This window comes from Mustela erminea, chromosome 7 (genome assembly GCF_009829155.1).
Source record: "Mustela erminea isolate mMusErm1 chromosome 7, mMusErm1.Pri, whole genome shotgun sequence".
Classification (NCBI taxonomy): Eukaryota; Metazoa; Chordata; class Mammalia; order Carnivora; family Mustelidae; genus Mustela; species Mustela erminea.
The window spans coordinates 33,306,436-33,328,039 of NC_045620.1; the positions used below are offsets into that span (position 1 = coordinate 33,306,436).

The window sequence follows — 21,604 nt, forward strand, 5'->3', positions numbered from 1 at the left end:
AGTCAGTAGGGGATAGCACTGTTTGCTATCTTATTGATATATTATTTCTGTTTTTAATTGAAAATACCAGAGTGAAATGTAAGTACTCAAGATTTACCCTCAAGCCCTTGGAGCTTTTGACTCAGGACTCTGCTATCTCACAGGAATTTAGTAACTAAATCCTAGCTGCATGGCAGTTTTGAGCATAATCTGGAAACACTGAGTGAATATCTTTGAGAGTGTCGTGAAAAAAAACATATACAGGAAAAGAGTTAGTTATAGTTTTTGAGAAACAAAAAGCTACTATGGAAATACCACAGAATAGTTTTAAAAGTATTTTTTAAATTTTAAAACAACTCTGAAAAGCATTATGCCTTTGTTCATAAAGCCATTTGTTTATTAGCATGAGTTTTAGCAAAAAAACAAATCCTATCTCAAATAGTCATTTGGAGTTTGTGTTGAAGTTTTCCAAGGGCAGGGTTTAACCACAGCAAGAGATGATTATACCTTGGACTTAATTTGCATTTGTTAAAATGCAATTATTAAAATGTTGGTAAGGGGAAGATGTTTCATTGAGCTCCTTCCAGCTACCCATGATTTCATGTTCCCGCAGACATAATCTATACCTTTCTGATCAGGAAAATGGAAGAGGATGGCTGACTCTCCATCCACCCATGTGACTTCTGGATGAAGATCTGTGAAAGAGGGAGAACCAGATTTCCCAGAACTGGCCCTGCCTCCACCCACCCCCCTTTCAAGATTGAGTTTATGCGTTACTTGATGTGGTTGTTGTCACGGAGATGATTCTTGTTTGTTAAATAAATGAAATAAATAGTTACAGAAAACTAGACAATATAAACTGTACGTGTATAAATAAGTTATTTCCTTTCAAATGCCCAGTGCCCTATCTCTCTTTCTCTTGCTTTTGAGCTCTTTCTAATTAAATAGACTCATAGTTTTCACTGAGGATTCTACTCGGTTAACATTTGGGCCATCTATTCTGTGTAAAACATTATGAAACATGTAGAAAGAAGTCATATGATCCATATGTGTGAGAACAAAAAGAGGTGATGGTGGAGGTGATGATCTTAGCTGAGATGACCCCAGAAGGAAGTTCTAGAACCCAGAGTATTTTACAACATAACACATGTTGGTGAAGTCTAATTGAATAGATTTTCATCATATCCTAGAGAACAGAGTTCTAGAAAATGGTATATACTGGGAATCCTAAATGGAGAAATTGGGTAAAAAAATTAAATTACCTCATTCTTTTATGTTCCTTATTTAACTTAGGCAAATATGAACCAAGACCAAAACTTCATTCTTCTTTTGTGCTTTAAGCCACTTTCTCCGGGCCCCCTCTATGATGAGAGTGAATTCAATACTTGAAATGGCATTAATTTTCTAATTTGAACACACTTTCTCATTTTCTTGATGTCAGCCACAGTCATCGCTTGCCTGGGCAGCAACCATTTCTTAAATGTCCCCCTGACCACAACGTTGCCAACTCTATCCATTAGGCTCATTATACAATGCTTGATTTTTCTAAAATGTTAATCTGATTAAGTTGATTCCATGATCAAGAGCCTCAGTGGTTCTCAAACCTCTTGTAGTCTACATGTTTCATAAATTTTCACTCAGAACTGCTTTATTTTGCCATTATTTCCCTCCGAGTCTTTCAACAACAAAACAAAACTCAAGCATTATCTTTCATTCTGAAATAAAACCTTCCCTAACCCACTAAGTGTCCATACTTTATTTTAAACCCCACCCTAAAGTTGCATATCTGTCTGTAGCATCTGTAACATCTTATTGCCCCCAAATTCTTGTTTATATGTCTGTCTCCTGCAAGAATGGGCTCTCCTTTTGGCCGAGGACCTCAAATTACTATCTTATTTTTAACTTTAGCACACCCTAAACATGATAAATATTTACAAAATGAATGCCTGAGCGAGTGAATAACTGAGGGGATGATTGAATGAATGAATGGGGAAGAAATTTCGTGTTAGTTTTCTTTAGTATCTACAGTTGAAGGTAGACACAGGAAGTCGCACTAACAATCACGGTTGACAATATGGATACTAGTCAAGCAAGTGAAACTGTTGTTTAAAGGTGGCTCTAACACCAAGATCCACTCTTTGAAGTATAATTCACAGAAATTTTGAACTAGAACAATGAACAACAGGGAAGAATGTAACAATATTTTTTAACGGCAAAGATTAAGACAGCTCTGGATTTAAACATATCTCCACTACTTAAAAGCTTTGCTGGTCCCATTCTTTTACTTCTATTACTTCATTTCTGCATACTTTAGGATTAAATAGATAAAACCTGTAGCATGCCTACCGCTTTATAAATAGGAGCCATGTGACTCACATATTCAAATAAAACTGATGAAATGTTTTGATTTAAAGTTGTTGACCCTGAGATAAGTTAACAGAATCTCTCATCTCAGAGCCACTTCCTTAAACAGTCACATTTAAAATAATAAATGAAGTTTTCTATATATCAACTAAAAAATGTTTTCAAAGGCAAGAAAACACTTTTTTTTTTGAGGGTAAATACATTTATACTCCAAATTATTGAAGCCATTGGTACTTCCCCATGGGATTTGAATACATATGGATGCTGGGGAAGCAGTCAAGTTTCTTAATACCCATGACTTGATATTTGAGGATTTTAATGTCATAATCAACCATTCTTTATGGGGAGGTGATATGGGATTTCCCACCCTCAAAAATCAGTCCTAGGGGCACCTGGATGGCTCAGTGGGTTAAGCCTCTGCCTTCAGCTCAGGTAATGATCTCAGGGTCCTGGGATCCAGCCCCGCAAAGGGCTCTCCCCATCTCTCTCTGTCTGCCTCTCTGCCTACTTGTGATCTCTCTCTCTCTCTGTGTGTGCCAAATAAATAAATAAAATCTTAAAAAAAAAAAAAAAAAAAGGCAGTCCTAGTCATTGGTACCTGCAGGGGACAGGAGAAAAATAGAAAAGGCTCTTAAAACAGGTCTGGTTGTCATAATATCATCCTTGGATTTCTTCTTGATCTGAGAGCAGCTTGTGGAAGCTTTCAGACAAAGCAAAGAACTCAAAATATTTTTTCCATATCTTGCCAAGCTCTGTGATTTCGTGATGGCTCCAAGATAAGGCAGCTGTATCCCATGTTACCATGAAGGTAACTTCTTACTTCATGAAAGCCCAGCTCTTCGGTTTTACCTAAGAATGAAGAACTATTTACTCACTAAAATCAATAGCGAGAGTTGAGAGGTGGAATGTCTCCTTAGATTTCCATGTTAATTGTTCCTGATTATTTTCTCTTAAACATATCACAATCATGTAGCTACAAAGAATCATAAGATCAGTATGAGAAATATACAAACCTCTCAAAATGCCTTTTGCAACAATTGGGAGAGATGTCAGCCCCCTCAGCCATTTAATATCCTCCCAGCTGATAGATGGGTCTATTGATTTAGTGACATATGTAGCAAGTCCACTGTTGTCTCCAAAATTTTCCTTAGGAGAAAATGCTAAATCATTGGTTTCAAAATTTTTCATTCTGAAATAAACAGATACATAAAATGAGAAAATTCTCAAAGTTAGAGATAATTTTACAATGACTCATTCAAAGAAAAATGAAACATCACCCTTTTCAAATCAATTAGATGTTCCTCAACCATCTGTAGATTGGTTGCGTTCTTATTTCCCATGTTCTCATGTAAGATTCCAGGCTAATTGTGACAATCAAGTAGACTTAGTTGGTCACTTAAAGTTTATTGTATGTCTTAAGCTATGTTTATATAGAATAAATCAGTTTCAGGGAGAAACATATGGGCAAACTCCAACATCTCTACCTTTTTAAGCCAATCTATGAATATAGACAATAGATTTGATGCTATTTCAAGCCAGGAATGCATATTCATTATAACAACAGATATTTGCATGTTACATTACAATTTACAAAGGACTTTCATAAACCAATATTATCACAATTTTTAAGAAAACTTTCAGAAAATAAAATTGAAACTTTATTATTCCCATTTTATATAGAAAATAAAAACAGAAGTGCAGAGCAAGGTGTCCCTACATAAGAAACCAGCGTTTAAGCTCCAACCTGGATCTCTGGACTCTTAATTCCATTCACTCTGCTCTGATCTCATCTGCACCCTGGTGATTGCTTTTGACTTCAGGAAACTTTTCAATGTCCTTACACAAAATTCTAGAGGAGACTGGACCTGCGGTAACATCAGTTAATACCTTCAGTCTGCTGTGACTATAGACTCTTTCTCCTGCCCTCCTGTTATGGTGGTGGTGGGCACAGGGAGAAGTGGGAAGTGTTTGCCAGGGATGAGTTGTCAGCTGTTGCTTTTCCCTCCTCCATTTAGGTTGTTTTCTCTGAGGCTGTCTGCCTGCTGACTCAAACTTCCCGATCTTTCAGACAATTACTAAGATCTTCATCTCTTTGCCTATGATATGACTGTTAATTTATGTACCAACTTGATTGGACTAATGGATGCCTAGATAGCCAATAAAACATTATTTCTGGGTGTGTCTGTGAGGATATTTCTGGATGAGATTAAATTGGTAGACTGAGTAAAGATGATAGTCCTCATTTTTGTGGGTGGGCTTCATCCAATCTATTCAGATCCTGAATATAAGAAGAAAAAGTGGAGGAAGGACAAATTTGTTCCCTGTGCTTAAGCTGGGGTATCCATCATCTCCTGACCTTGGACATTGAACCTACTGGTTGTTAAGCCTTCAGATTTAGACCTGAACTTACACTATCATCCTCTGGTTCTTGCCTTCAGACTCACACTAGGACTTACATCATTGGTTCCCACGGTTCTCAGACCTTAGGGTTTAGACTGGAACTACACCACTATTTTCCTGGGACTCTAGCTTATAGACAGAAGATTTTGGGACTTCTCAGACTCCATAATTGCATGAGCCAATCTCTCAAAATGTGTGTGTGTTTGTGTGTACCCTACTGTTTCTGTTTCTCTGGAGAATCTATAATATGTGACTTTCTCCTGCTCCTGGAGCCTGAGTAATCCCCCGCACAACAGACTTGAAGTGTCAAAGATTTTGGCATATAAATACCCCAGCTCCCTCATCCCAAGAGGGCTAACTCTGAAACAGGCTGTACATCATCTCCAGGATTTCCCATCAGGATTAAGGTTCACTTGCCTGCAACTGAAGCTGTCTTGGTAACATGCTTACTGTTTGCTGCCTTTCTTCTTTGCGCCATTTTCCCATTTCTCTGCCAGTATTCCCTTCATCTTCCAAAGGAACTACTTGCATTTAAATCACTGGTACATAATTTCCACCTAGGGGAACCCAAACTGAGACACAACCACACTGAGTTGCTGCTTTTCCCTCTGTCTAATTTTGTTGACCCAACTTAGACCACAATTTCTAAGACTCTACTACTGGCTCACTCTACATCTGAAATCTTTTCTCTTGGCTTAATATCCTGATATCCTGACTATATTTTGGCAGTTCCTTGAACTAGGGACAAAGTTTTTTTTTCTGCTTGCACCTCAGATCTCTAACTGAACGGATGACCATCTAGATACACAATGGCATCACTCTTGTGACTTAGCTGCTTAGAAACCCAAATCCAATTGCAAACTTCATTTCTCTGAAAGGCTGTCTTTGAATGATGACAGTGACCTGGATTCACCTTTCTTCTCTGCACATTATAAATTACCCTGCTAGCCAATCCCCAATTTGGGTAAAAGTACAGCTGTATATTAATCTCTGGCTTAGTCATAGCTCTTTCTTTGCTTCTACTAGCTCTGCCTTTGAACATATAAAGGATTTTGGAGCAATGATTATAACAATTTTTACATAAACCTAGAAGTACATAAGCACATTATTTTTATTTTTTAAAAGACTTATTTTAATACAAATTAGGTAGTGTTTTTAACATACTTTCAGCTGGAATAGCTGGTTGTGTACCTCAAGTGGCATATATTATCATAAGGGCATGAAAATTCACTTCCCACCAAATTCTACTCAAGTCATTTGCAAAGTTTTCTCAATAAGGATTGAGGAGTTTGTCCTATAGTTTCATTGACTCGTGTGGCCATTAAAGATAATTCTAAGAAAATTCTAATTTCATGAAAGTCATACTGGTCCCCACCCACTTATGGAGCTTTGGTTTGGATTTTAGCTGAAATATTTGGGCATTTCTTTTTATCAAACCATTTAGGGTTGTACATTTTATCACAGCCTTTGGTATTCTGTGGTTGTCTTAATTTGAATTACGGTACGCTTTTGGTCAATAAACACATTCTTATTATGAAGACCTATTCTATTACCTAGAAATGGTATTAAGTGATATTAAATTCCAAACTTTTAAATAATATTGTGAATAAGAAAAAGGTTCGGTCTGTCTATCCCATAGCAAGACTGGTGGCAGGGGGAAGAAAAACATCTGTATGTGTATATACTCTGCATGGCACCCCACCCCCATCCCAAACAAGCTACAGTGTTTCAGCAGGGGCGGGGTGGAGGGGCGAAATGGATAGGAAAAAACAGAAACATGGATAAAATTATATAAATAACTGTTGTTATTCTTGGATGGTGAAATGCAGATCAACACTTGAATGAATGTTGCCTTACAGAAATTTCAGTGCACAATGAAGCCTTGTTGTTACTCTAAAACATCGTTCAAAGCCAGAAACCAAGAGAAAGTTTTCAGATATCTTGACAGAGACCCATGATGGAGTGTTTTACCAGGGCTTCTGAAGGAAACCTCCATGAATACTATTTTTATGCGAATTATGACACCTACACAAGAAACACGTAAAGTAGCTGTTGATAACCGAAGTATTCCATTTCTTGGGGAAGGAAAAGAGCAACATCAAAATAATAACACAATGACTTGGAACTTAATGCTCCAAATCCCGAGCTGTTTAATGACCCAAAGGCAAGGAAAAGAACTGGCTTTGTAAGGGACTCATTGTGCCCTGAATGGCTCCCAAATATACTTTTTAATCTATAGAAATTATTTTAACTTTTAGTCAAGTTAGCCTCATAAGAATAGTAACAACTACTAAAGAAAGTGAAACATCATTGAATAACAAATAGTAACTCTAATGATAATATTATTGACAAATATATATTATTTGCTCTAAGTATGGATGAGAAGACATTAAGACAAAGCTATGCGTCTTCATAATGGGAAAGAAAATATAAAACATTAACCAGTAGAGCCCATGACATCAACACAATATGAGAGAGAGATTCATAATACGTACAGAAATTGGTGCATGGACCACTAGTCTTTAATGCTGATTAGAAAACACTTATATTGAGCACATAGCCCTGCTAATTTCTTCCTCAATGTGCTGGACTATTAGAAGAAATGGTCAGGGCATGGATTTTAAGTTTGAGCTCAAAATCTTGATTAATGTTTTAGCAGTCATGTTTTATTGGATAAATTTCACATGATCTGGTACATTTTTATCGATTGATTCAACATTACTTCTTGAGCACCTACTATGCGCCAGTGTTTTGGATTGTTAGGATATACCGGTAGGCAAAACAATAAAAAAAAAAATAACCTGGCCACCTAGGGTTGACATTCTAACAGGGGGAGACAGAAAATAAACAATAAATATAAATAACTATGGAACATGTTAGAACGTAAGGGTTATATAAAATAAAGAAAAAACTAGAGCAGAACAGGAGGATGTGAACTGGTAGAGGCTGAATTTGAACGTTTAAATATCATAATCAGACCAGCTCTCATTGAGAAGCTACCTTGTAAAGGAAATTAGTGGAACATTGTGACTTTATTTGTTTCCTGTTTCCACTATAACAAATGACCACAACCTTTAAAATGACACAGATGAGGGCTTTAAAATGACACAGATTTATTATACTACAGTTCTGGAGGTCAAAAGTACAAAATGTATCTCCCTGGATTAAGCTCAAGGTGTTGAAACTCTTTTTCCTTCCACAGGCTCTAGGGGAAAATCTATTTCCTTGGCTTTTCCAGCTTGTAGAGACCTACATGCCCTGACTCCTGATAATGTCCCTCCAACTTCTGCTTCCATCATCATATCTCCTCTGGCTCTTGACACTCCTGCTTCCCTTGTCTAAGGAAACTTTTAATTAAATTAAGCCTACTGGGATAATCCAGGATAATCTTCCCATCTGAAGGCCCTTAACTTAATCACACACAAAGCCAGTTTTGCCATGTATTCATTCATATTCATCGGTTCCAGGGATTAGGACCTAAATGTCTTTGGGAGGTCACTATTTTGTTTAACACAGTTATATTGTGAATGTTTTCCTAAACCAAACAATTTAGAGGCTGTTGGCCCGTGTACCCAGTTCTACTTCACAAACCTTTCTCTCCCCGCAGCCCCTGCCCAGGGTCCCCACCCATATTGTATCTCTATTCTGATCTCTACCACTCATTTTTATATTGGTTTCCCCTTAGAAAGACACGTAGATCCATCCTTGATGTCAAAGCGTAAAGGAAGCGAGGAAGTCAGTTGTGCATGGATTGGAGGAAAGGCATGAAAGGCAGAGGGAGGAGTCAGTTCTGAGGCTCTTAGACACCAGCAAGCCTGGCCTGTTGAAAGGACAATAGACCAGCCCATGCAGCTGGGAAGAGTGGATGGAAGTGAGGGTGCCTGTTCATGGAAAGCTCCACAGGCCACTTTTATCACCAGAACCCTGGGAAGACAATGTCCATCCTATCTTTTTCTGCATGATCTGTTCTGGCTGTCATGATTAATGAATCATTTCAGGGCTTATAGTGCCATAGGCAGGCTGATCACTGAAAGGGCAGGTGTCGTGATTTACCTTGATCTTAGTCAATGACTGGAAATGTCTTTTTTCCCCTTTCAGCTGCCCTGGTACTCCACGAAGGACCCAAATCTTTACCCAGGGTAAATGAACCATCTCCCTGGGGTAGTGAGAGAGAGGAAAAAGGCCCTTCCCCTCAAAGTCTGAGAAAAGCAGTCTCGGGAACCAGCCTCATTCCTTGCTTCTTGCAAGAGTAGATGAGAATTCCCCTTACTCCCCCTCAGTTGTAGGAACCTCTGTGCCATTCATAATGCACACATACATGTGTTTTGCATATAGACCAAGCAGACACTACCGAACTCCTGAACTCTGGCTGGTCCCGGACGCCGAGAGTCAGGACCCTCCCCCACTTCGCCCCCCCTCCCCGCCCCCCTCCTTCCAGGCAGAGGAAGTAGCTAGGGCTGGAAGGAGCCACGGCTTCACAGACTCATTCTTCTCTGGATTTCCTGCCTCTCCCGCCTGCCAAACCTCACTTCTGAAAAGCCCGGCTTCACCTTCTATGAGTCAGGTCAGTTGCGGAAAAAAACCTGATTTCATATCAGGCTGTAACGCATGAGCTTTTTGGTTGTATGTCGCCTCAAGCGGAAGCCTGGGTCTCCCATTAGTGCTCTCTGCCCTCGGCTGCTGAATATGGGCTGCTGAGGAGGGGACCAGAGGGCACTGGCCTGCCCTGAAGCCCACAAGGACAAACAAGGCCACTGTGCACTCCAGGGGCCCGGGGCACCAGGCCGTGGGGTGTTTCCTGTGTTCCCCGTAACCTGGATGTTTGCTCATTATTTGATCATCTTCAGATGGGAGATGTGACAAGCTGGGGAGTCATGGCCACTCCTGAGCACATCGACAGCTGAAAAGGGTCTTTGTCTCATGGTCCTTCTCGTCATCTGGGCTGGAGCCCAGGAGCAAAGGAAAAGGGGGGAAAAGCAGACCAACCTTCCAGCTCCTGACTGAGTGACCTGGCACCGGAGAAGCAAGTGATATGAGCTAGAATTCATTAACAACCGTGTCATCTCCCCTGTCTGAGTAGATACCACCGTGAAACACGTTTTGTTATCCAGAACAAGAAAGTGCTTTTTAAGCCGCAAAAAAAACCCTACCATATTCTTTGTTATTGTTGTTGTCAGTAGCCATAGTAGGGAGAGGAGGAGGAAAAGGAATAGCAAATTCTCTTTCAAATGTCCAAAGGGGAAATCATGAGCAATGTTTCCTGTCAGAAGTGTGAATAGTGAGAAACTAATTATTTTAGAAAGTTTAATAAGTAAGTTACCAAAGTAGAGAAATAAGGTGAATACAGATTTCATATTAGGGAAATTTGAAGCCATCTAGTTCTGGTGAATTTGGCAAGAAGTAGGAACATGTCAGGACTTTTGTTTATGCTCCTCTTCTCTGAGAAAGACAAGAGTGTTTGGGTAACCCAGTGTCTGGGATCATGGAACGGGGTGATTGACAGCTCTGTGAAGGAGAGTGCTTTCTCTTTTGTCATTGGGTTACTAAAGGTACCATATACACAAATAATATCCAAAACCCACCTGGAAGTATCCCAGAGGTCGCCTCTCACGGCTAATTTATATATGGTTCAAGGGCAAGATTTCATGCACAATAGTTTATACTCAAGCAGGTGTATACACCACAGAGCATATCGTCAATCTATGATACTCAGATAAGACCGTATATGGACTTATGCGGTGGTTGAAATATACGTCATTCTATAATATCTGTGGAATTCCTACTTTCTAACCACCTTCTTTCCCTTCTATGGAATGCTGATTTGGTTTTGAAATCTTTTGGATCTTTTTTTATATAGACAGAGTAAGCAATGGCCCTTTGTAAAATGAGATCCAGGATCCAAGGAAGGTAACCTTTATCATTTCACACATTCTGATGGATGCTTTGAAATCCCGTCATCAGAATGTCCTTCATTAAAACTAAGATCTTGACTCTTATTCAAATAGTTTTATCCCTGAAAGTTATTAGTCAAATACTGATATGAAAAAACTCAAAAGGGGTTTTTTTTTTTTTTTGAGGGGACCTGGGGGAAGACAAAAACAGAGGCGAAAAAAATAAGGAAGTGAAAGTCTTTCTCAGTAAACTCCATGAGTTCCTAGTTTTGACACAAGATAATTCCAGTCTTAAAATATTACAGGAAAAAGGACAATTCCTTGTTAATGTACAGGCTGAATGACCTGACAAAACCATCACAGTTCCATTTGGCATTATTAGATACACCAAGATAAGTGAGTGAATGAGTGAATGAATGAATTCGGACCCATGGATGAACCACGGTGAAAGCGGAATATTGCTAAAAGAAGTAGGAGATAGGGGATCAAATATGTGGCTTTTTTTGGTCTCCATTCTTTTTTTAAATCTTCCTAGACACGGTTGTTCCAAATACAATGAAAAATAAAACAAACAGGTGGCTCTTTGATTTCAACAGGCAAAGAAATGCACTTACCTCTAGAACCCAGAGCCTATCATTCCTCAGCAAGATCCCTGCCAACCATACTTCTGGACCCATGTTTTGTGAAGGTCTAATTCCCTATGGCACTCATGTGGAAACTGGGGTGAAAATCCCTTTGGAGCTGGTACATGACAAGAGGGAAGAGAATTAGAAGACCAGCTCAGGGGCCCAGGTGATCAGAGACCCATAGTTACCTGAGTTGAGGTGGCAGCTTAAACCTATTACGCACATCGTCAAAGCGGTTCCCTAGGTAAGGAGTGTCCACCGTCAAAAATATGGCCTTGTAGCCCTTCCGCTCCGCCCGCTGCACTAGCTGCTTGGTGACCTCCCGGTCCTTGTAGATGTAAAGTTGCAGCCAGCGAAGGGCCTCAGGACTGGCATCTGCTACTTCTTCAATTGAGGAGGTGGACCAGGAACTCAGCATCATTCCAGTTCCCAGTGACCTGCAGGCTGTGGAAGAAAAAAGATGAAGACAAGCCTGGCATTTTCCCCACTCCAAAGCCTTCAGGTTGTAATTCAAGGGGCAGAGACATCTACAAGGGCAATTAGGCAGTAAGAAGTCAATTCTTTAAAAAGTTGGAAATTTACATTCCTTCTACACTCTGCATTGATCTGGGAGACAAAAATGAGCCAAATAGATGAAGACGTGTTGTGTGTAAGTATGAAAAAATTGGAACAACCTGAATCTCCAGATTTAGGGGATTGCATACACTTTAATTCATATATAAAATGAAAGAAACACACCCATTAAGTATTACTTTTGTGATCGTTAATTTTGTGCATCAATTTGGCTAGGCGATTGTTCCCAAAATTTGCTGGAATACACAGGTTGTTGTTCTGAAGGTATTCTATAAAAGAGATTAACATCTAAATAAGTAGGTTTTGAGTAAGGCAGATTGCTCTTTGTAATGTGAATAGGACTCATTCGACCAACTGAGAGTCTTCCCTGAGGATTAGTAAGCAGATTCCCTTCAGACTCAAACCACATCAGCTCTTCCCTAGGTCTCCAACCTGCCAGCTTATCCTTTAGATTTTTTTTTAAAAGATTTAATTTGTCGATTTGTCAGAGAAAGAGAAGGGGAGAGAGCACAAGCAGGGAGAGTGGCAGACAGAGGGAGAAGTGATGCGGGGATTTGATCCCAGGATCCTGGGATCATGACTGGAGCTGAAGGCAGACGCCCAACCGACTGAGCCACCAACTGAGCCACCCAGGTGCCCCTACTCTTTAGATTTAGGACTTGCCAGTCCCTGCATGAACCACTTCCCCAAATCAATCCCCCCACCCTCACCTCTCTTTCTCTCTCTCTCTCTCTCCGTACACGTACATACTCTGTTTCCGACTATTACAGTTATAAAAGAATAATATTATTGGTGGACACAGAAAGATTTTCAAGATATATTTTAAAAAAACAAAGTCTACAAAATGACACCTACAGCATAATTCCACATTTGTACAACAGTGATGCTTGGTATATAAACCTAAACAAACTGATTGCTAATGATTAGTCAGAGAATTACAGTGAGTTTGATTTTTTTCTTCCCTTTTAACATTTAAAATTAAACGTTATCTTTAAAAATTTTGTTCCAGGTGCATTCTATCATTTCTGTTGCATTTTAAAATTTTATAAAATACATATGCTAAACATTCCAAATAGACAGCAGTGTCCTCACTGTGGGGGACTTTTTGTGCAAGATATCAAAAAATGAGCACAGTGAAAGTGAAAAATAATTAATTTGATAGACTCACCTACCCGAATGTCTTAGAGAACTTGAAAGAACAAGAGTGATAGGCTTTTCACTAAAAATAGGTGAAAGGCAGTAAAATTGGGGTCAGCTTTAATGGAGGACGAACTAATACAATGTTTATATGTCAAATACCAAATATGGCAAGAGACAATAATAAATATATAAAATGGATTATATGACCCTGAGTCATTCAACTTAGCTGTGTGCCTGACATATATCAAATGGAATTAAAACCAGTTGTCCAAGTGACCCTCACTGGGTGATGTTGAGAATACAGTGATGTACTGTTCAAGACACTACATTAAGAAGCTAAGATACTTCCATGCTTCTCAGGCTTTAGGGGACTAAGCCAGGAGCACTTGTGAAAACACAGTGTGCAAACATCCCCCCAGAATTTCTGATTCAGTCTGAGACGCACCCTGAGAATTTGCCTTTCCACCCAGTTTCTGGGGGGGACTGATGCAACCAGTCCCCATACCACGATTTGAAATTTCAATAGTAGTGGTTTCACTTGATAGTAAATTTCTAAGTTCACATGGTAATAAAATGGATTTGTTTTTGATAAATGTGACTTCACCTATGCCTTTTAAGATATATTAGAAAATATCCCTGTTGTTCAGGTGACAGTTCAGATAAAGAAGACACAAACCAGAGATAATCTTGTCCAGGGATCACTAATCTGTCCCCTCTGAGTGGGCCTTTGAGAATTCTCTCAAGAGATTCATGAGTTGCAAAATTATGTCTAAAAACCTGTATTTTGGGACACTGGGTGGCTCAGTTGGTTGGGCATTTGCCTTTGGTTCTGGATATGGTCCCAAGGTCCTGGGACCGAGTCCTGCATTGGGCTCCCTGCTCAGCAGAGAGACTTCTTCTCCCTCTCCCTCTGACCCTGCTCCCTGTTTATGCTCTCTCTCATTCTCAAATAAATAAAATAAAATAAAATAATATTTTAAAAAAATAATAAAAACCCAAATTAAATTTTATCAAACAATTTTATTTTATTAAATAATAAATTTTTATTAAATAATATTTTATTCAATAATAACACATACGAACATCTAGACCATTTCCTGATTTTCATTAAGACTTAAATCAGGGACAATAACTCCAGGTCATCTACTACTGTTTGGAAGGAACACTGATTGCGTCAGGATCCCCTAACCATCAATTTATCATAAAGAAAACATGTCCTGAAGAAGATGTGACGTAAGTTCCCACAGAGATGGAGAACTGAGTGGAATGAAAACCCAGCATGCCTGACCACTCCTCCAAGGCAAGTGATCTTTCTGGAATGTTCAGATGCCCACCAGACTCCCTGGTATGAAGCATAGATAAATGCACTCCTCAGTCCTTCAGGGCCATGACACCCAAAGGTAGCAGGTTTGCCACATCCCTCAAGGATGCCATTATACCAATAACTCTGGGAAGGCAAACCAATGGGTAGGACCTGCTATGTATCACCCGTACAGGGTGTGGCTACACAAAGGGGTTCAACCAAGAGGACCACCAAATGTTAGGACACCTTCTGTAGCTTATACACCATGTAGATGAACAGCTGTTCTGTCAAGAAGGATCAAAAATGCTCAAAAAGATCTTGTGGGGCACCTGGGTGGCTCAGTGGGTTAAGCCTCTGCCTTCAGCTCAGATCATGATCTCAGAGTCCTGGGATGGAGACCTGCATAGGGCTCCCTGCTTGGCAGAGAGACTGCTTCCCCCTCCCCTCTGCCTGCCTCTCTGTCTACTTGTGATCTCTCTCTTTCTGTCAAAACAAATTAAAAAAAAAAAAAAGGATCTCCTTGTAATCAAGAGAAACACCTACAGACACTCCACAAAGACCACTAAAATCTTTAAGCTATCATTCTTGTAGGAGGTGTCAACCTTCACAATCATTTTGCCCACTTCCCCTGGGTAGGCATGTCCAGAGAAAATCAAGGCCAGCTCATGGCCTCTACTTCCTGAATCTCCTGGCTCTGGTACTAATGGTTGCTCATGTTATTGGTGCTCAAGGTTTATTTTTCAATGATTAAATCATAAGGGGCTGAAAATTTGAGTCAAAGACCTTCAAAAGTCTGAGTTATCAATGCCACCAGTGGTAGGCATTTAATAAATGCTTGGTGATCTAACGAATTTACTCCAAGAGAGTCTCCTGGATGGAAGGAGCATATCAGAGTCTGTGCTGACATAGTCTGAGTTGAGGCTAAGGTATTATTTCCAGGAGAGAACAGGAGCAAAACTTAGAAGGCTTGAGGCTCCTTGGATCTGTGATCCCCTTCACTTGTGATTATGTGCTGTAAGAAAGGCAAATTATTGAGGAATTACAGTCATGATTTTCAACACAGCTTTCTGTCAGAATGAGATGAGGGACGCTGGGATTTTATAAGGACCATTCAAAGAGATGATCCAAATTTGTCTGTTAAAATACTGACACACTTCCATTCCAATCGGTAAATAGCCATAGCTCTGAAGTAAATGACCATCCTTCTTAAGTCCCTTCAATGTGGCATCACTTCCTTTTCTCCTCAAGGAATCCCTGCCCACCCCCTACCGGCCAGGAATTTGAAAGTTAATGCCTGAATGCCTAACAGAGCGGGGGGGGGGGGGGGGGGGGGGGGCGCATTCAGGATGCTGTTAGAACACTAGAAATGAGCATCTGATCATCTCTTCTAATTGGTTCAGTTCTTTGTTGAAATGATCGCTAAATATTTCAAATGTCATTTTTGCCTGAGAAATAAACAGAATACCCTTCTAGCTCACATTACTCTTTTGGGGACAAAAATTGCAAGATTTTAATTTTATAAATGACTTGGCATAGTTAGACTTTGTTAAGAAACTCTAAGTAGAGTCATCCTACTCTAGTGCTTGAAAGCACAAATGTTTCTGAAGTCCCTTTTCTCTCCCTATTCTTTTTTCACAATGAAACTGACCTCCAACTCTCAAAAGCAGCAACTGTCAGATTTCATTTTAAAGGGACAGTGGTCTACTTGCATGGTGTAACATTAAGACTCTGGTGCGTGCTGTCTTTTCACAACTCTTAGCAAAAGGGGGATCCCATCTGAGGTAGTGAAGACAAGGCCCAGTTTCTTGCCCCTAACATCAATCAAATTCTAAAAATCTTGGCTTTCATTATAATCAGCTTATTCTAGAGATAAAGTATCCAGCACCATCAAGTAAACACTGATCCTCTAGGACATCCCAAAACTCTATTTTCTTATTTTCATTCCCTCCCTCTTTTATCATCCCTAAGCTATATTTTCAAAAATAAACACCTAAGAGATGCCCCGATTGCCCAGTCAGTTTTGTGTCTGAGTTCAGCTCAGGTGTTGATCTCAGGGTCCTGGGATCAAGCCCTGGCAGTGGGCTCCCAGCTCAGTGGGGAGTCTGCTGCTTCCTTTCCCTCTGGACTCTCTTAAATAAATAAATAAATAAATAAATAAATAAATAAATAATCTTTAAAACAAAACTCTTAAACTTTTAGTGTTCTAGATGTATTCAGACTTTTTTTTTTCTTCTTTATTTAGGGACACCAGTCATACATTATGCCATCGCTATAAAAAATGCAGATGAGATACATGTACACACATATCACTGAAAGAGACACAAGTAAGGTTGTGGACATTAAAGCCCTAGAAATGATAACAGGTAATAATATACATCCTTGAAAAGATAACGCGATATAATGGATTGAGAGTCAGAAGGTCTGAGCTACTGTCCCAGCCTTGTCATCTATGAGGCACATTTTATCTGCAAAATATCTATAACCACAGCTGCTCTCTTGTCCATTTCCTAGCTGGACAGTCCACTGAGGCAAGGTTTGTGAACATTTTCCGTGTAAATTCTGAAACCACGTAATTGTAAAGAGGTAATTTGGAAAATGCCTAACACCATTTGGAAGAAGAAGTCCTAGATAGTCTTATAAATTCAGAATTTTGCCAAGGACCTGGGTTTCTTATCATTCCTCATAATCTTCTCTATACCCAGCTTTCCCCTGCATTGATTTTGATCAAGACACCCATTCCTCTTTGTAGAGATAGCATCAAATGCTCACTACCTTAAGCAAGAAAGCTCTCAAAACGGAGAAGAATCTTCTCCAGGCCAAGGAACTCTGTCAGAGGGCTGATACAGGAAAAGAATATCAAAGGAGATAATTCCTGCATTCCCTGGGTATACATTCCTTTGAAAAGCCAGGGAGAAGACAACAGCAAATATCTAAGAGGTGCAACCAAAACGTGCCTTTCCCTACCTCCTACTTCTACCCCTTATCTGTCTGCAGATTTCCAAGGAGGGTCTGCAGAGCAGATCTGAGGGGCTATCAACATTTGCTTAGTCAGCCATCAACAATAATACCTGGGAGAAAAATTTTAAAATTCCCACTACTTTTTGTTGTTGTTGTTGTTTCTCTACTTTATTTGCCATAAAACTCCGAGTATAATAATACAGAAATAAATAAGTTTAATATTATTGTTTACTATTACCCACAATACTGTCCCTCCCACACACCCCAGAATGGACTATGGGCTAGTATGGAAAATACTGGTGCATTCTGTTTAACAGAATCAAAACTATCCTGGGATGCACCCACAACAAAGTTTTTTATTAGCGTTAAATCACATGGTCTAGGTAGGGTCTACAAGGGTCTGCAATAATCTGGCATCAGATCCAGTGTGGTTCTGCCTCCCCAAACTGCCATTCAGTAAGTAGAGTTAATTCAATTTTGTATGCTATGGAAACTGTTATCAACCACTGAGGTTGACATCAAGTCATCTTAGATATAAAAGCAACCACCTCTGCAGTCGATACAAATCCTGACCTCCAGTGTACAATGATTCAGCTGGGCTAGAACAGGTCAATAGCTTTGCGAAACAGCAGGAATGGGCAGAATCCGCTAAGAAATCGCTAAGAAAGGCCATCACGCCTCTAGATGTTGGCAGCGTCTCATTTTCCATCAAGTCTTAATGGAAACATTTATTTCTGATCTAGGTAGTCTGGATGTACAGGAGAGAAGACAGGAAACGACTGTGAACTTAAACTATAGGGGACACTCAGCCTGCTTGCCCAAGTTCTTGTACTCTAAAACCAGGACCTTAGAGGATACTGACCAGGAATGGCAGGGTGGGGAGCGACTGGCTCCCAGCTTGCCAGTGCCAGCCGCCTTCTGCCATTGCATCTGTCTGTCCTATGCACTGGTGTCCCTCGGAGGAGGGTGTGGTAAATGTGCCACATTTTCTCATGCATCATCCCTTGCTAGTTTTAAAGTCAAGGAATTAAATCACATTATCATAACAGCCAGCCCCTAGGCACATTTCACCATTAACAGATGTGTTTTACAACCTTGCTTATCTAGAATTTGCCCAGCTTCCTAGAGTTTAAGTTAGAAGCAAAAATAAACAACAAAATAAAAGTAAAATGGCAGAAGATGAGACAGAAGTTTCTCAAGGCTGAGGCAGCGTGATTTACTGCTTCCAAATGTTTTAACGTCCAGCCCAACATTCTCACACATATAAAGGAGATGTATCACCAAATAAAACTGAAGTTTATCATGCCAGGCTTGACAAGAGGGAGAAGGATCATACACCTAGAATGATACTCATCCACAGCTACCACAACCACCACAACAGAGGAAAATAAAAATTCGTGGCTTATCAGTGGAAGTAAAATGTCTATTATTTGAAGCATTAATTCGTGTAGATCAAATCATATTCCCAGATTAGAGCAGAACGATTAAGCAATGTGGTACGTGGAGCCCAAATTATTTCTTTGAAAATAGTTCTCTTTTATAGGAAAGGTGAGTTAAATTTCCGAAATTGTGTGTTTAAAGGAAAAAGGGGTAACATGATGAAAGCGTCTAAAGTTATTTTTAGGTGCATTTGTTTACAAAGCTCCTGCAAAACTTAGTCACCAAGACAGCTGTGCTGAAAATTTTGTGGAGAAAATGCATTCTGTCCTCTGCACAGGAAGTCATTGTGCAATGGGGAAAATATGCAATGACAAAGTACCAAGTAGTTGTGTGGTTCAAAACTCAGCATCTGACCCACTAGGGTGTTTGCATGAAGAGGCACTCTAACATCCACCGGCTGTGTAATCCTTTCTTCGCGCAGGAACTGCCATTCACAGGCTTACGAAAGAGGCAGTGAATGTTATTGTCTGCGTGTCTAAAATTACTCTTGCGATTACTTGGAAAAATAATGTGAAATTTCCACTATAATTTTGTGTGAAATACTTAGATGTGGTCAAACAAATCTTAATTTATGATTTAGAGAACCAAAGCAATCTCAACACTGCCAAGAAAGGCAAGGAAACCGGAGTTCATCTTTCCAGTGCTTTCAGGATGGCCCATTGTCTGAATCAGGAGCAGTTTAACCTTGAGGGATCACACAGCCACTCCCTTGGAGAGCTGTTTTTGATTGTATGGAAAGATCTGCAAGAAACAGTCCTCGTGACATCTGTGTCCTCCCTTTCTTGCATCTACTTTGTTTCTGGGACAGAACTCTGGGTTAGAATTAAACATCAGTTTTACTGTAATGATCCCCAGGTTATTATTCTGTCATCTTATTAAGTTGTCAGGTCCTGGCATAACTGGCAGGATCGCATGGAGACCACACCAGAGTCAGATGCCTATTATGACCGGTTCGAGGAAGAACAAGCTCGCCCTTGACCTCAATCAACCTCGCAAAGTGTAACAGTCTGGGTGTCAGGACACCCCAGGGAGTCTCTGACTTCTCACTGTCATGCTTTAATGTCATCAGGCACACTAATCACTGGAGAAGGAGAAATCTCATGCTCTCCAGAAAATTGCCCCAGGAGCTTAAATTCTGGTGTGAGATACTAGAAATTGTACCATTCAGTGCTGGTCTTCAATGTAGTAAGAGCCTAATTTTTTACTAGTTGTTTTTGATTGATGAAGTTGGTCTTAACGCAAAGTGATTTCAACACTGAATCTACCATCTTTTTGGAAATTTTTCAGGATATAAATGGCCCATCTTTATATTTATCTATGCATATATACAAAGAAGGTCCATAATCCTTTAATATATGTGTATGTGTATATATGTATATGTGTATGTGTGTGTATATGCATATGTACTGTGTGTGAATTGTGTATGCAGAGGGTGTGTCTACTGAATTTTAATTGCTGGAAAAATACGTCCAAAACATAAAGTTGAGCTGAAATAGGTCGAAAACAAAGGTGAGAATCGATTCTTTTTTTTACTACAATGAAACCAAGAGGTATTCCCTTCCAAATATTTAATGATGTAATTTGAACAAAGTTTCAGTGAACTGTCCTTTCTTCTTTTTCCTCCTTAATTTTGTTTTATTTTTTCTCAGTAAAAATGGCTAAAATAATGGATGAAGACAAATAACTGAATCAGACTCTGGAGTGAAATGTATCTTGGTTCACACCCCATCTTGATCATGGACCAGCCCTAGACTTTGGTCAAGGGTGCCCTTGTCTTCCATTGTCAAATGAGGAGAATGATAAATGATAATTGCCTCACAGATCTTTTGTGAGGATTAATGATAGGAATGTAAAGTCCAGCATCTGGTGCATAAAAGGCACTCATTTCAGAAAAAGTAAAAGTTTCATTTAAAGTAAATCTCCTGCTTTTCCTGGGTTTAGGTAAAATTGAGAATAATGGGGATATTTTCCTCATCGGTATGCTGAAATGTATACCTACTCGGTCACCTAGTACAACACATAAATATATAAATCAATAAAGCCTTCAAAAATACATCATTTGGGTCTGGAGCAAAGGAAATGACAATTTTTCTTGCTGAATGGTCTTTCACTCAATGTTAAGGTCGATCACTTAATCTCGGAAAATCCAGAAAATTCAACAGCTAAAGCTCTCACCTACACCCTAATTCAGTGCTTTGGGGTCTGTATGGCTCTTTGTGTTACTCTGCAATCTGTTCCACCTGCAGCTTAATAGGTGGTCAAGTCACAGCTGAGTCCCAAAACTTCACTTTGGAATGTTCTGGCCTTTTAGGCTCAAAAAGAACGTGTTTAGATTTAATGGTTTTATGGCCCATCAAATCCTGTGTGGTAGCCTCTAATTGCATCCAGGGGCAGGAATTTCTTTTAAAATCTTTTTTTTTTTTTTTTTTTTTTTTTTTTTGACAGTTTACTAAGAATTTGCTAATATGCTGAGCATTCCTGGAACGCGTTAGGCGGGTTTTGGGTTTTCTCTATTTGAGGTCCCGGCACTCCCTCATGTGGCACTTGCGCACATAACAGCCAGAAGCAAAGGGATGAATTAACAATCTCCTCTCCTTCCTCTTGATTTTTCCTATCATTCCATGAAGGCTGAAATTTAATTTCATTACAGCCACAGTGCCTAACACTGGAGAGAGTTCCATGATCATGTCCTAAAAGCCTCCGTGGTCTAATAAGCATTTTATTTGTTCTTTGAGAAGTCAGAGATGCTTTATTTCTCTTGCGAGATGGAAATCTTGCCTCAGGAGACTATCTGCTTTACATGGCACAAGGGTTTATGCATATCATTGATACTTCCTTTACTACGCGGAGTATGTGGAGACATGATTCTGTGGTCATCCTGGAAGCTCATAAGAAGAATAAAACTTAACAAAAAAAAATCCAATAAGGTT

The 21,604-nt window shown here is 39.6% G+C and overlaps 1 protein-coding gene across 1 annotated transcript in view; it reads right to left on the reverse strand.

Annotated features, from left to right (window-relative positions):
- The window catches only part of HAO1 (hydroxyacid oxidase 1), a 49,508-nt gene that overhangs the window by 14,773 nt on the left and 13,131 nt on the right, over positions 1–21,604 (reverse strand). Inside the window, exons 3-4 of the mRNA XM_032351385.1 lie at positions 11,449–11,704; positions 3,357–3,532 (exon numbers count right to left, since the gene is read on the reverse strand). Coding sequence (XP_032207276.1) covers positions 3,357–3,532; positions 11,449–11,704 — 432 coding nt within the window. The remainder of the gene's footprint in view (positions 1–3,356; positions 3,533–11,448; positions 11,705–21,604) is intronic.